The sequence below is a fragment of the Galeopterus variegatus genome, unplaced genomic scaffold, assembly GCF_000696425.1.
Source record: "Galeopterus variegatus unplaced genomic scaffold, G_variegatus-3.0.2 Scaffold2101, whole genome shotgun sequence".
NCBI lineage: Eukaryota > Metazoa > Chordata > Mammalia > Dermoptera > Cynocephalidae > Galeopterus > Galeopterus variegatus.
The window spans coordinates 1-13,539 of NW_007728212.1; the positions used below are offsets into that span (position 1 = coordinate 1).

At 37.2% G+C, this 13,539-nt stretch overlaps 1 protein-coding gene across 2 annotated transcripts; it reads right to left on the reverse strand.

Annotated features, from left to right (window-relative positions):
- Positions 1-2,538: 2,538 nt before the first annotated feature.
- On the reverse strand, positions 2,539-13,539 carry COMMD6 (COMM domain containing 6). Of its 2 annotated transcripts, XM_008580448.1 has the most exons (4): positions 13,448-13,539; positions 13,347-13,358; positions 5,415-5,567; positions 2,539-2,746 (listed from the first exon to the last, which is right to left on the reverse strand). In XM_008580448.1, the coding sequence occupies exons 1-4, from the start codon at positions 13,487-13,489 to the stop codon at positions 2,696-2,698; spliced, it is 258 nt and encodes an 85-aa protein (XP_008578670.1). In that variant the 5' UTR covers positions 13,490-13,539; the 3' UTR covers positions 2,539-2,695. The 2 variants fall into 2 exon arrangements, with proteins under 2 accessions (XP_008578670.1, XP_008578669.1); XM_008580447.1 differs by lacking the exons at positions 2,539-2,746; positions 5,415-5,567 and having other exon boundaries at positions 12,915-13,358.

Here is a 13,539-nt window from a genome sequence, read left to right on the forward strand (position 1 = left end):
AAGCAAACAGAAAGGACATTGTTGGGTGGGAGGGGAGAGAGGGAGGAGGGAGGGGGGTTTCGGTAATGGGCCACAATAATCAACCTCATTGTATATCGATAAAATAAAATTAAGAAGAAAAAAAAATTCTGTGTATGGTCATTTGTCCTATTGTCAGTTTTTTGCTATTGTGTACAGGAAGATATGAGCATTTTTGATGATAAATGGGTAAGAGTTTGAGCAGTAGAATTGCTGAACCATAGGACATACATAATTTACCTTTATAAAATAATCCAAATAATTTTCCAACGCGCTTGTACCAATGTATACTCCTTTCAGCAATGTATAAGTTCCTAATGGTATTACCTAACTTCTTGTTTTCCCTGAAATTGTATTTTTATTTACCTGGAAATGCCAATTCTCTACGGGAAGGCAAAAATCTCTATGTTTGAACATATTTATTACATCAGTTTGGAATCACCAGACAGAAAGAGAAAAAAGGAAGACTGCAATGCCAAACAATTTATTTTGGGTTTGTAATAATGAATTTTACATTTATATTTGAATACATATAACATTATTTATAAATGATTATCATTGATACAGTTAGAAGACTCTTATTACTATATAAATTCTTCTTTTCCTTATTCTTTTTTTCTCTCTTTGGGTTGACTAGAACCTCTAGGAATCATTTAGCAACCCACCAGTCTCTTCTGCAGTCATCTGGTACTCTGTACATACCTTTATCTTAACACTTAGAGCAGAAATTATTTGTCCTCCAATATCTGTTCTTTTTTTCTTACTGTTATGGAACTTTTATTTAGCCACAGAGTTGCTAAGCTAAAAAGTATAACTCCCAACCTTCCTTGCAGGTAGTTGTGGCCATATTACTGTGTCTGCTCAATGGGATGTGAGCAGAAGTGATGGGGAAACTTCTGGAATATGGGTGTGAAGCCAGGAGCTGGAGCAACCATCTTGAACCTATGAAGAAAGCTGTACATTGCGAATAGTAGAGTTATAAGACCCAGATGGCATCCATCTCCTCATAAGCTACTAAACCCATCACTTACCAGGAAGATACATCCACTTTCCTGCATCCTAGATCTCATATATATTATTTTTCCCTTTTAGTTAGCTGGTTTAATTGTAAACTGAAGTGATAATAACATTAGCTTAGTCCAGGTGACATCCTGCATTGTGCTGTAAACACCAGAGATTGGCAGTGGCTTTCCCTGAAATTCCTGCACTCCTGGATTTTCTAAAATTCATCAATGATTTTTCCTGACTTTTGTTCCCTCAGTCTGACAGTTTAGTGAGCATCTAATTTCTTGTACACAATCTCTTCCTACTTGATATATCTAAAGCAATTTATTCTCCAGACCACGAACTAACTTATACATCAACCTAGCATCTATCTTTTGTCTTTGTTTATGGCCCATTTTTTTCTCCACATGTAATTTTTAATTCCTATTTTTCAAATACATTTATGTTTAATATTATGGCTGTGAGGCTACTGTCTGGGTTAAAAAGATCTTCCCAAGCCTTAGATAACATAAATATTCTCTAAAATTTCTAATTTCTGTCTTTCATATATAAGTCATTAATCCATCTGGAATTTGCTTTTTGCATATGTTGTGATTGCTAGTATCATTTATTAAATAAATCATGTTTTCCCACCCAACTGAAATTCCATCCTTGTACCAAATGTCTTGATCTATTTCTAGGCCACCTATTCTATTTCAGTGATCTATTTGCTTATTCGTAAGCCAATGCCATACAGTGCTGCAGCTTTATAAAATATTTTAACAACTGGTTTATAAATTTAAATTCAACAGAGATCATCTAACATAATAACTTGTGTTAAAAGGTTAATGCAGGGGCTGGCCTGTGGCTCACTCAGGAGAGTGTGGTGTTGGTAACACCAAGGCCATGGGTTCAGATCCCATATAGGGATGGCCGGTTAGCTCAATGGGTGAGCATGGTGCTGACAACACCAAGTCAAGGGTTAAGATCCCCTTACCGGTCATCTTTAAAAACTAAATAAATAAATAAATAAAAGGTTAATGCAGTTGTATATAAACTCAGAATAAAACATCTTCCCATCTCTGTGCAGGTATTTAAACTTCCTACAAATATTAATAACAAAGACAATCAAATGTTAGGCTAATATAAGGGAGCAATGGTCAATCCTAACTGATTCCAAATGTTTGAGAGAAGCCTCACTCTTCTCACTGATTGCCTTTATAATAAGTGAATGTTATAAAGTTCAATTTATAAAGTTATCTTAATCAAATACTACTCTTCTGATTTATATATATATATATTTTTATAGGATTCCATATAAGATTTTGTTTATGAAATGAGTTCCATTACCAGTAAGTTTTAAAACTATCATTCTAATACATAAACTTGTGTGGCCTTTACTATCGATCATTCAATTGTTTGTCTGATTTTTTTATTGAGATATAATTCACATATCTCAAAGTACACCCTTTAAAGTGTTCAATTCAGTAGTTTTTAGTACATTCACAAAGTTGTGTATTGACCACCACTATCTGATTCCTGTTTGTCTGATTTTTTATTATTAAAAAAAATGGAAAAACAAAAGTGCAATTTTCATTCAATAAATATCATTTGATTCTTATCCAGATTTGTTGCAGAAAATGAAGTCCATGATTTCAGAATGATGATAGCAATTTATCAACCAAGTAAGTTTTCACACAGTTTCGATAACTGCGGCAATTTCCTTGAACTGTCTGTAGAAATTCTGGAGAGGAAAGGGAAAAAATAATATTAATTTTGTTTTTACAGGATACTTAAGTAGTTCTTTTAATTATATCTGAGTACCAGAGGCTATATAACCTATTAAGTTTGTATTTTAATGTTACATCTTCAACTACTGAAGGCTTCATAAGAAACAAACAGGTATAATTTGGTTCTGCAAGCAAAAATATTATTGTAGCGCTGGATAATTAGTTCATGACTAAACATTTTAAAAAGCACATGAGAAAGTTCTTTTAAGATCACACCAGAAAGATTTATTAAATACCCAGCACCCTCCTTGACACTGAAAATAAAAACAAAAATGACAGGTTGGTTCCAGGCCCCAAAACACTTTAAATCACGTGAAAAACTTCATTTCAGGGAGGTAAGGGCTGTCTTGTTTAAGATTATGGGTTCAATTACAATAAGTGAGATGTAACATTGACAATAGGTTTATATGGTAGATGTTTATTTCTGTCATTTAAAAATTAAGTTGCTATGGTGGTTCTCCTGTAGAAGGCATTTTTTTAAAAAATCTCGGATAAGAGAGGGGTCAACAGATTCTGTTTTCCTTTCTTCTACTGCACCTGCCAGGAAGCTAGGAGGCAAATTTGAAAAACTTAACCTGAGCAATTAGGAAACCCTATAATGATTTAAATATTTGTGTTTTCCTTCTTATTTGGTCTTAATTTTCTATTTTGTAACTTAAGAATATTTGCATTTTGTTTTAATTTAATGTAAATTTAGTATGGAATGAAGCAAGATGTAACTATTTCTTTAAAACTGTATACTGATGGTCAAAATTTCATCTACCACAAAGATATAAATTAAATGCTCAGAGAATGTTTCTTTGCTCTCAGTCATGTAATGTGACTGACAGGCCCTGTTTGCCTGGTTAGCTTTAAGCCACGTAAAAACTACCTCATCCTGCCATCTGCAACAACACATATGAACCTGGAGGACACTATGTCAAATGAAATAAGCCAGACACAGAAGGACAAATACTGCATGATCTCACTTATATGTGGAATCTAAAAAAGTTGAACTCATAGAAGCAGAGAGTAGAAGGTGATTGCCAGGAGCTGGGGGTTGGGGAAAATAAGGAGATGTTAGTGAAAGGGTAAAAACTTTCAGTTATAAAATGACTATGTTCTAGGGATCTAATGTACAGTATGGTGACTACAGTTAATAGTGCTGTATTGCTTACTTGAAATTTGCTAAGACAGTAGACTTTAAGTGTCCTCACCATACACACATACCAAAAAAAGGTAACTATGTGGTGATGGATGTGATAATTAGCTTGACTGTGGTAATCATTACACAGTGTATACATTTATCAAATCATGTTGTACACCTTTAAAATAAACCATTTTTATTTGTCAATTATACCTCTATAACACTGGGAGAAAAAAGTTGCCCCATTTGTGATTTTTTTCCTTTGGGAAAAAAATTTCTAGAGGTGGAAACACAGAACATGAATGCTGCACAGAAATATTAGAATTAGGTCAGCACTGAGAATCACAAAAAGGACTAAAACCTATATTTTCTTTTGAAATTGATTTGGTTCTTATATACAGTTGAAGGCTATTCACACATCACAACATACATTTGTTTCCTTTTTACCAAGTCCCAATTCCTTTTAAGATACTAAAAAACATTAATAATGTTAAATTTGTGACCATTATTTTTGTCTTAAAGCAGGATATCTGCCAGTTAATTTAATGATAAAACATCTCCTGGTATGTACATTCAAAAGAAAATCTTATTTATTGCTCTCTCATTTTTTTCTTCCTTGGTCACAGAAAAGAGGTATATACTTATAGAATGATAATATGAATAACATAACTCTAAATATAAACTACTGAGTTATTTCAATCTCTAGCTGATAAAACTAGTCAGCAAGTATAGTTGCTCTGATCTGCATTTTGTAAACATGATTAGTCAGAAAACTCAAGGTCAACACTATTCAAAGAAAAGATTCATTTAGCTTAACATTCTTGGATATAAAACAGTTAAATGTAAGGTAAATATTCTGCCAGAGAAGATGAAAAATTGCTAAATATACTCACAGAGGAGTGCTGTTAAAGTGATCAAATGGCATAGTACACAAATTCAGCACATTACACTAAAAATAATTTATCAAATTCCTAAAGAAAACAAATTCAGATCTTTGTGTGTGCTAATAAAAAATAGTAAAGCAGGCCTCCGGCCTCAGTCATGCCCTCCACAACACGAGCAACAGCCCAGCAATGACTACCGAGCCACAGCAAGAAGGGACCCAGGTTCCCAAGCTGGGATGGTGGGAAGCGAGGACTTTTGCCACACTCCCCTGACATACGCACCCAGCCCGGCAATGACCAAGCCACCACCGGAAGCACCCCCGGCCCCCCTGCCCCGTCTCCCCTGTGGGAGTGTGGGGGGTGCCACAGGCCTCAATCCCACCACACCTCCTTCCTCCATCACATTTTCTTCCCCTTTCCTTTCTCCCTCTCTCTCCCAACTGCTCTGCAACAACATCATAGAATATAAAAAAAAATTAATAAAAAAAAAGTAAAGCACATCAACTTGCAAATAAAAACAATTCAAATTTTCCCTTAAGAAAGATTTTACACATCTTTTAAAGCAGTAATTACAGAAAAATGAACTAAAATTAAATGAGTTAAATCACAAACCTGAAACTGTGGAATTGTCATTTCAAAGGACTTGTTCTTTACTTGGCCTGAAGGATCTGCAATTTTTAGCATCACTGCAACATAAGGATACTTAAGAGATCTGCAACTGTCCGAGCTCACAGCCATACCCAGTTTCCACTGAAAATCTATAAGCTTTAATAAAATGGCACAAAACATTAGTAATCACATTGCCTTGAATGCAGATATTTATTCAATTTTACTCCTCTCGCACTCAACTTTTAGTTTCAATACTGGTCATAGTAAAAGAAAATATCTTCATTTTAATATTGCTAGAGGAACAGTTATCAAATATAAAATGGAGAGGTAATAAGAGATATAAACAGAGTTAGAAAACAACACTGTCACAGTTAAAAAAAGAAAAAAGAAAAAAATGAAAAAACAAAAAAACTCCACTAGACATATAATGGAAGTAGAAGATATGGCAATATTGGTTTTCTTTAATAGGCTTAAATTTTGCTCCTGCACTTTAGGGTACTCAATGCTTTGAATCATCTTTTATCTCACTTTCCTCTTCCATCTATGCCTTCCCCTATTCTGCACCTGGAAAGTCCTAAAATGGAAGAGGGTAATATGATCTTTATAGTTGATTGAGGCACACATGGTAACCATTCCAGTTTCTTTCCTCACCACAGTCCTCAAGCTCACACCTTCCATTAGCACACATAGTAACAAGGTGGTTTTAGATTTCATCAGAGTTCATGACAGATATGTGCCAGGTGATGTGCTATGCAGTTCACATGTATTAAATGCCTCACTGAATCACCATAACATTATAGGTTATTATTTCTATTACGCAGATGACAAAACTGAATTTCAGAGAGCTTAGGTAACGTGCACCAGGTCACACATTTACGGAATCAGAATTGAAACCAAAAGATTACATGCTTATTGGCTACTGGCTACCTCAAGATTTTTATCTAATTTCTGTCAGTGACTATTCACTGTTGCCATGGCATAAAACAGGATTGGATAAATGCGGCTCTTAATACTGATTCTAAAACATAAGACCTTGGGTGAAAGAATTTTGTCTATCATGTTTCCAAAGCTTAGACAGGTGCCTGGTACATAGCAGGCACTCAAAAAATACTTGCCAATTTGGAAAATGCAAATCAAAACCACACTGAGATATCATCTCACTCCAGTTAGGCTGGCTAATATCCAAAAGATTGAGAATAACAAATGCTGGCAGGGATTTGGAGAAAGGGGAACCCTCCTACACCGTTGGTGGGACTGTAGAATGGTGCAGCCATTATGGAAAATAGTATGGTGGTTCCTCAAACAACTTCAGATAGAACTGCCATATGACCCAGCTATTCCATTGCTGGGCATACACCCAAAGGAATGAAAATCATCATGTTGAAGGGATACCTGCACTCCCATGTTTACTGCAGCACTATTTACAGTAGCCAAGAGTTAGAACCAGCCTAAATGCCCATCATTGAATGAGAAGATAAGGAAAATGTGGTATATCTACAGGAATACTACTCTGCTATAAAACAGAATGAAATACTACCATCCGCAGCAGCATGGATGAACTTAGAGAAAATTATGTTAAGTGAAATAAGCCAGGCACAGAAAGGTAAATACTGCATGCTCTCACGTATAAGTGGGAACTGATAAAAACAAACAAACAAATAAATACGAAAAAAAGAGGGAAATTTTCAAGGACTTCTGCAAAAATTATTCTCAATTTAGGAAAATGATTATACTCACAGTTAAGGTTAATATATATAACATTACTCTTTTTCTCACTGTATTTTTTTCTAATTTAAATTCTTTGTGGGCCGGCCCGGTGGCGCACTGCTACAGTGTGCCGCTTGGGAGTGTGGCGGCGCTCCCGCCGAGGGTTCGGATCCCACATACAGACCGGTTCCCGCTCACTGGCTGAGCGAGGTGCGGGCGCGGCGCCGAGGGTTGCGATCCCGTTGCCGGTCCCGGTCCGGTACGGGCGCAACACTGAGGGTTGCGATCCGTTGCCGGACACGAAAAAAAGACAAAAATAAAAAAAAAATAAATTCTTTGTATCTTAAAATATATAAAAAGTAAACAGGAAAGTGTAATTATCCAGAAAACCTTTAACAGGTTTTCAGAATTGCATCTAGTAAACTAAAGAGTTTACAATAAAACACTGCTTAATTTTTTCATTAAAAAAAAATGCTTGCTTAGACTGATGTATTTCACAACCAAACTAATGCTGACTCAGCAAAAAGCTTTGCTTGTTAATACATTTCTTTTTATAAAAGGTGTTATTGGTATGGGAACCAAAATTTCCTCCTGTCTCAGACTGGCTTTGGACCAATCTGCTACAGTATTAAGGTCAGGCTAGGGCTGATAAAAGGTTAAAATCTTTAATAAGTAAAAAAAGATTGTATAAATTCATTTTAAATAGAGGTTCTACACACAAAAATAAAAAGGGTGGTAGGTAAATCAAACACAAAAAAACTATAAATGGCTAATAAACATATGAAAAGATGCTCTTCATTAGGAAACTGGGAAATGCAAATTAAAACCACAATGTGATACCACTACGCATCTACCAATATGGCAAAAATTTAAGTCTGATAATTCCAAGTATTGGCAAGGAAGGATGTGAGGCAATGGAAATGTCACATGCTGTTGATGGAAGTCTAAATTGGGCCAACCTTTTGGAAAACTGGTTCTACCTAGTAAAACTGAAGTTATCCATACTGTGATCCAGCAATTCTAGGGACATAACATAGAAAACCTTGATCATATGGACACAGGATACATGTAAAAGAATGTTCTAATAGCTTTATTCATCATAGCCCTCAACTATAAACAACCCAAAAGTTAATCAGTAATAAAATGGAAAAATGAAATGCTATACGGCAATGAAAATGAATGAACTTGTTACACTTACCACCAAAAATGTATTTAAAAAAAAGTTGGTTATGTGATTCCATTCACTTAAACTTGAGAAATAGATGGTAAAACTATAAAGAATTAGGAATATGATTATTACAAAAAGATAATCCTACCTCTAGGGTGGAGGAAAGGGGGGTTATATTGGGGAGGGGCATATGGTGGGTTTCTGAGGTATTGGTAGTGCTCCATTTCTTCACTTCTGATTGTGGTTACAATGTATTCACTTTTATTTATTTATTTATTTATTTTCCTTTTTTACTGACCGGTAACGGGATCGCAACCCTCGGTGTCGCGCCCATACCGGGGACCGGCAATGGGATCACAACCCTCGGTGTTGCGCCCGCACCGCGCTAAGCCATTAAGCGGGAACCGGTCTCCACATGGGATCCGAACCCTCAGCGGGAGCGCCGCCGCGCTCTCAAGCGGCGCACTCTCCAGTGCGCCACTGGGCCAGCCCAATGTATTCACTTTTAAACTATTCGTATTTTATTGGTTAAGCTATCCATATTTTATGCCCTTTTTTGTATATATGTTGTCTTGCTCATGTAGTTGAGAGAAAGAGAAATACAAGTCAGTGACTACCACATTTCTGGTTGAAAGGAAAAATTTATTGTGGCCTAGGGAGATCAAGGGAAAGCTTTACAGAGGGGATACATTTTAAGCTCAGTTTTGAAAAATAAATAGAACTGGAATTGAGAGGAAAATGCATCTTGTTTATGTATTCCATAAATACACACCTAACAAAGAATAAATGTTTAATTAATAGTAAGTGGAACCAACTACAGATGAAAAGTCAACATCTGGTTTAGAGATAGAGCATTTAACTGTCTTAAAGGGAAAGGCTCCGTAAAGATGTGTGGAAAATAAAGTTGACAAAAGTGATCAAAAAAGCCAGTAATTCTTTGTGAAATGAGCTTTTGGAGTTTTTCAAATTACTCTCAAATACTCTTATTATGGAAAACTTATCACATTAAGTCATTTAAACTTTTCTTGTAGGCAATGGGGACTGACTCACTGAAAGTTTCCGAGTAAAAAGAATCATCGCAAAGCACTGATTAAGAAATCTTCATTTGGTGGCAGCAGAACACAGTAATCCAAACACGAGGTTAAAAGTGCCTGAACTAAAGTGGTAACAAGCAGGATGAAGCAGATCCTATGAAGAATGCATTGCTAGGTCTTGATGATTGCTTACATATTATATCTGTTTATAGCTAAGTAAAAATTTGAGCCTGGATAACTGGGAGAATGTTAATACCAAATATCAATCAGGACTTCATATATTTTACGTCCAAAGGTATCATTTAGAGGTGATGCTAGGGATATCTAAATAGGAGTGTTCAATAAGTGGCTAAACTCCAAGAACTGAATTCAGGAGAGTTCATGAATAGAGACAGTTTTTATTTCAATTCAATAGTGATATCTAAAGATTGAGCCAGGAATTTCTTATTCTTAACTTTATTCAGACTGTACAGTTCAATGAAAGAAGTTCCATTTTTACTATCCACAGTAAAATTGTAGATTTTACTATTGGATCCTTGGGATCTAAAATAAAACTGAATTATCTAGAACATTTCAAGCAGAAAAGTAATTAAAGAGCAAAATGTTGTAATCCACTGACACTGTAATCAATTGAACAGTGAAATTGTCAGATGAGGATACAGAGAGATCTGCCATCAAGACATTTATTGTGCAAAGTTAGTATTCATAAATAAAAGGAAGCTAGGATTAGGTTTATGAGATGAGAATTTGTAAAATTCCAAACTCAACCTTTAAATGCAAATTAAAAGCAAACTTTCTTTCTTTCTTTCTTTTTTTTTTTTTTAAAGATGACCAGTAAGGGGATCTTAACCCTTGACTTGGTGTTCGCAGCACCACGCTCACCCAGTGAGCTAACTGGCCATCCCTATATGGGATACAAACCCGTGGCCTTGTTGTTATCAGCACCACATTCTCCTGAGTGAGCCACGGGCTGGCCCCTAGAGTGTATTTTTAAAGTAGAGAAAACATACGCTGAAGGATTGTGTGGGAGGTGTTAGAGAAAGATATCCCAAGCTTCCAACATCAACTTCATGGTTTTGGCCCTGAGCAACCAGATAAACGACAGGACCATTTACAGAGATAGGAACACTGGGAAAATAAGTTGGGAGGGGAGTGGGAATCAAGCCTGTGGTTTTGAACGTTTTAAGTTTGAAACACCTGGTGTCCAAGAGAAGACTGAAAGGAACTGGATACTGAGCCTGGGATTCAGGGGAGATATTGGATTAATTTGGATCATGAGAATATAGATGGTATTTAAAGACATTAGACTAGATGAAAACACTAGGGGATTGAGGGAGGAAATAAGAACTCTGAGGAATGTACCCAGGAATACTCCAACAGATTATGAAGAAGATCTACTAAAGGAGCCTGAGACAGAACAACCAATGGGTAGGAGGAAAACCAGAAGAATGACTCCTAGAGAAATGAGTGTTTCAAAGACAAAGTAATCAACTGTGTCAAATGTTACTGAGGTTAAATAAGATAAGGACTGAAGATTGACCACTGGACGTGGTAACACAGCTCAATGATGAACTTGACAAGAATGGTGGGTATAAAAGCCTTGATAAAATGGGAGGTGAAGTAGAGACTATCAGTACAGATGTCTCCTTCAAGGAGTTTTGCTGTAAAGAAAAAGTGTGATATAGGAGAGTAGCTGAAGATGAATGAGAGCAAAAATAGGTTTTTTTTCCAAGCAGTCACTAGCACATATTTGGTAGTGATTTAGTATAGAGAAGAAATGCAAATCACAGAAGAGAAAAAGTGATAATTATAGTCTTTCTGCTTGTGAGGATAGGATCCAGTTCACAAGTGGAGAGCTTGGCCTTAGACAGACTGTCAACAATGCATCAATAATTATAGAACGGAAGGCAGAATATGAAGGCAGGAAGAATGTTAAACGTGGTGGTAGGAAAATGAGGAAATTACATTCTGGTTGATTCTGTGTTCTCAGTTATATAAGCAGGGTCCTCAGCAGAGGGTGAGGAAGGAATATTCAAGGTTTGGAGAGAGAAGTACAGAAGAGGGCTGAAGAGTAAGTAAATGAAGATAATTGTATTTGCCCCATGAAGTTATGAAAATTATATAAAGACCTCTTAGGACAATTTTAGTGCTCAAACTTTATTATTGACTAGAAGAAAAAATGTAAACTGCAAATATATTTAGAGAAACATAATGACTATCATTTACTAATATCAATAACTTTAAGGAAGAAAGTAGAGTTGAGTTTAAGCAAATCAAACCTGAAAAATTTTTTGAAAAAGAGCCTGTTCCAAATTTATAAATGGCTCTTCCTTATGAATACAACTTAGTTAATTACATTACTTGATAAAACGGACTTTGTAGATGAAATAAAATTATGTATCTTACGATAGAGGGATTTTCCTGGACTATCCAGTTGGGCCCAGTATAATCACAACAGCTCTTATAAGAGGGAGGCAGAAGGGTCAAAGTCAGAGAAAGCAATGTGACGACAGAAGCAGAGATTGGAATGATGTGCTTTGAAGATGGAAGTAGAGGCTACAGGCCAAGAAATGCAGGAAGCCTCTAGGAGCAGGAAAAGACAAGGAAACAGGGAAAACAGGTTCTCCCCTACAGCCTCCAAGAGAAACACAGGTCTGCCAACACCTTGTTTGTAGCCCCACAAGACTGGTGTTGGACTTCTGACCTCCAGAACTGTAAGATAATAAATTTGTGTTGTTTTAAACACCCGGGGCCTTGGTGTTATCAACACCACACTCTCCCGAGTGAGCCACGGGCCGGCCCCAGTTTCTGTATATTTTACTCGAACATAAGATGTAATGTAAATGAATGGATAAAATAACTTACGAGAGATTGAATCTAAATGCACTAGCTCGTGTGACTGAGCAAAGCCTGGTCCTGGGTTGATTACTACCTTCCTAAATTCCCCTACTTTCCAGTGTCCTTAAAAACAACGAACAAAGGCCGGCCCGTGGCTCACTCGGTAGAGTGCGGTGCTGATAACACCAAGGCCACGGGTTCGGATCCCATATAGGGATGGCCGGTTTGCTCACTAGCTGAGCGTGGTGCTGACAACACCAAGCCAAGGGTTGAGATCCCCTTACCGGTCATCTTTAAAAAAAAAAAAAAAAAAACAACGAACAAAATCAGTTGGAGCCAAATGACAAAGAGAAGTCAATGGACACCTCTCTCAGCCCCTGTGTTATTTTTTTACCTCAGCCCTTTCGTACATCTTGTATGGACCTGGGTAATTCCTGACCTAAGATACTCTAGTTTTAGTACTCTTCTTCCGGAAGTGTGTTAAGTTATGCCTAAAAATAGTTTATTAAATGAAACAGAACAGGAACACTTGAAACAAACAAAAAAACCCCATGGGACCAAGATACATTTTCAAAAGTCAAATTCTTATTTCTAGCATTAAAAACAGACACTCTGAAAGGTTAAAATTTTTACTCCATTTGAAAAAAAAACTTTTTTAAAGACTAAAAACTGGTTTGCGGTGTTATCTTTGTAAATTTTAATAATCTCTTCTATATCCATCACATTCTAAATTTCTAGCATTAAAAACAGACACTCTGAAAGGTTAAAATTTTTACTCCATTTGAAAAAAAACTTTTTTAAAGACTAAAAACTGGTTTGCGGTGTTATCTTTGTAAATTTTAATAATCTCTTCTATATCCATCACATTCTAAAAGACTGTTCCTAAATTCGAAAACGTCGCCTCATCAAGGAAGAACAATACTTGGTCTGTACGCTTTGAGTTGGAGAGGGTGGAGGAGCTTAAATCACAACGGCAGCGGCTCCCTTCTCGGGTGCAAAAGGGAAGGAGCAAGGCAGGGAGGTGAGCTGAACATCACCGGATTGCGGACACCAGCCTCGGTCTGGGAGAACTGGGGAAGGCTCAGGGTGGCCCTGTCCTCCGGCTGCGGGAGGCGGGCCGGGTGCAGCAGCCCGCCCCCTGCCCAGCGAAGGCCGACTGAGGACGGGGCGGGGCGGCCACTCACTCACCTGGTTGGTGACCTGAAACGGAAGCAGAAAACACACATTTAGGGAAAGATCTTTCTTGTTCCACAGCCCCTCTGATCCTGCTCTTCCAGGCCGGGACTCACCCCGGACTTAGCATCCAGCAGCGGCTCGCGAGCCCTCTCCATGGCAGGGGCCCGGGACTCGCCCCGCGGCCTCAGGCAGACGCTCCCCCGGC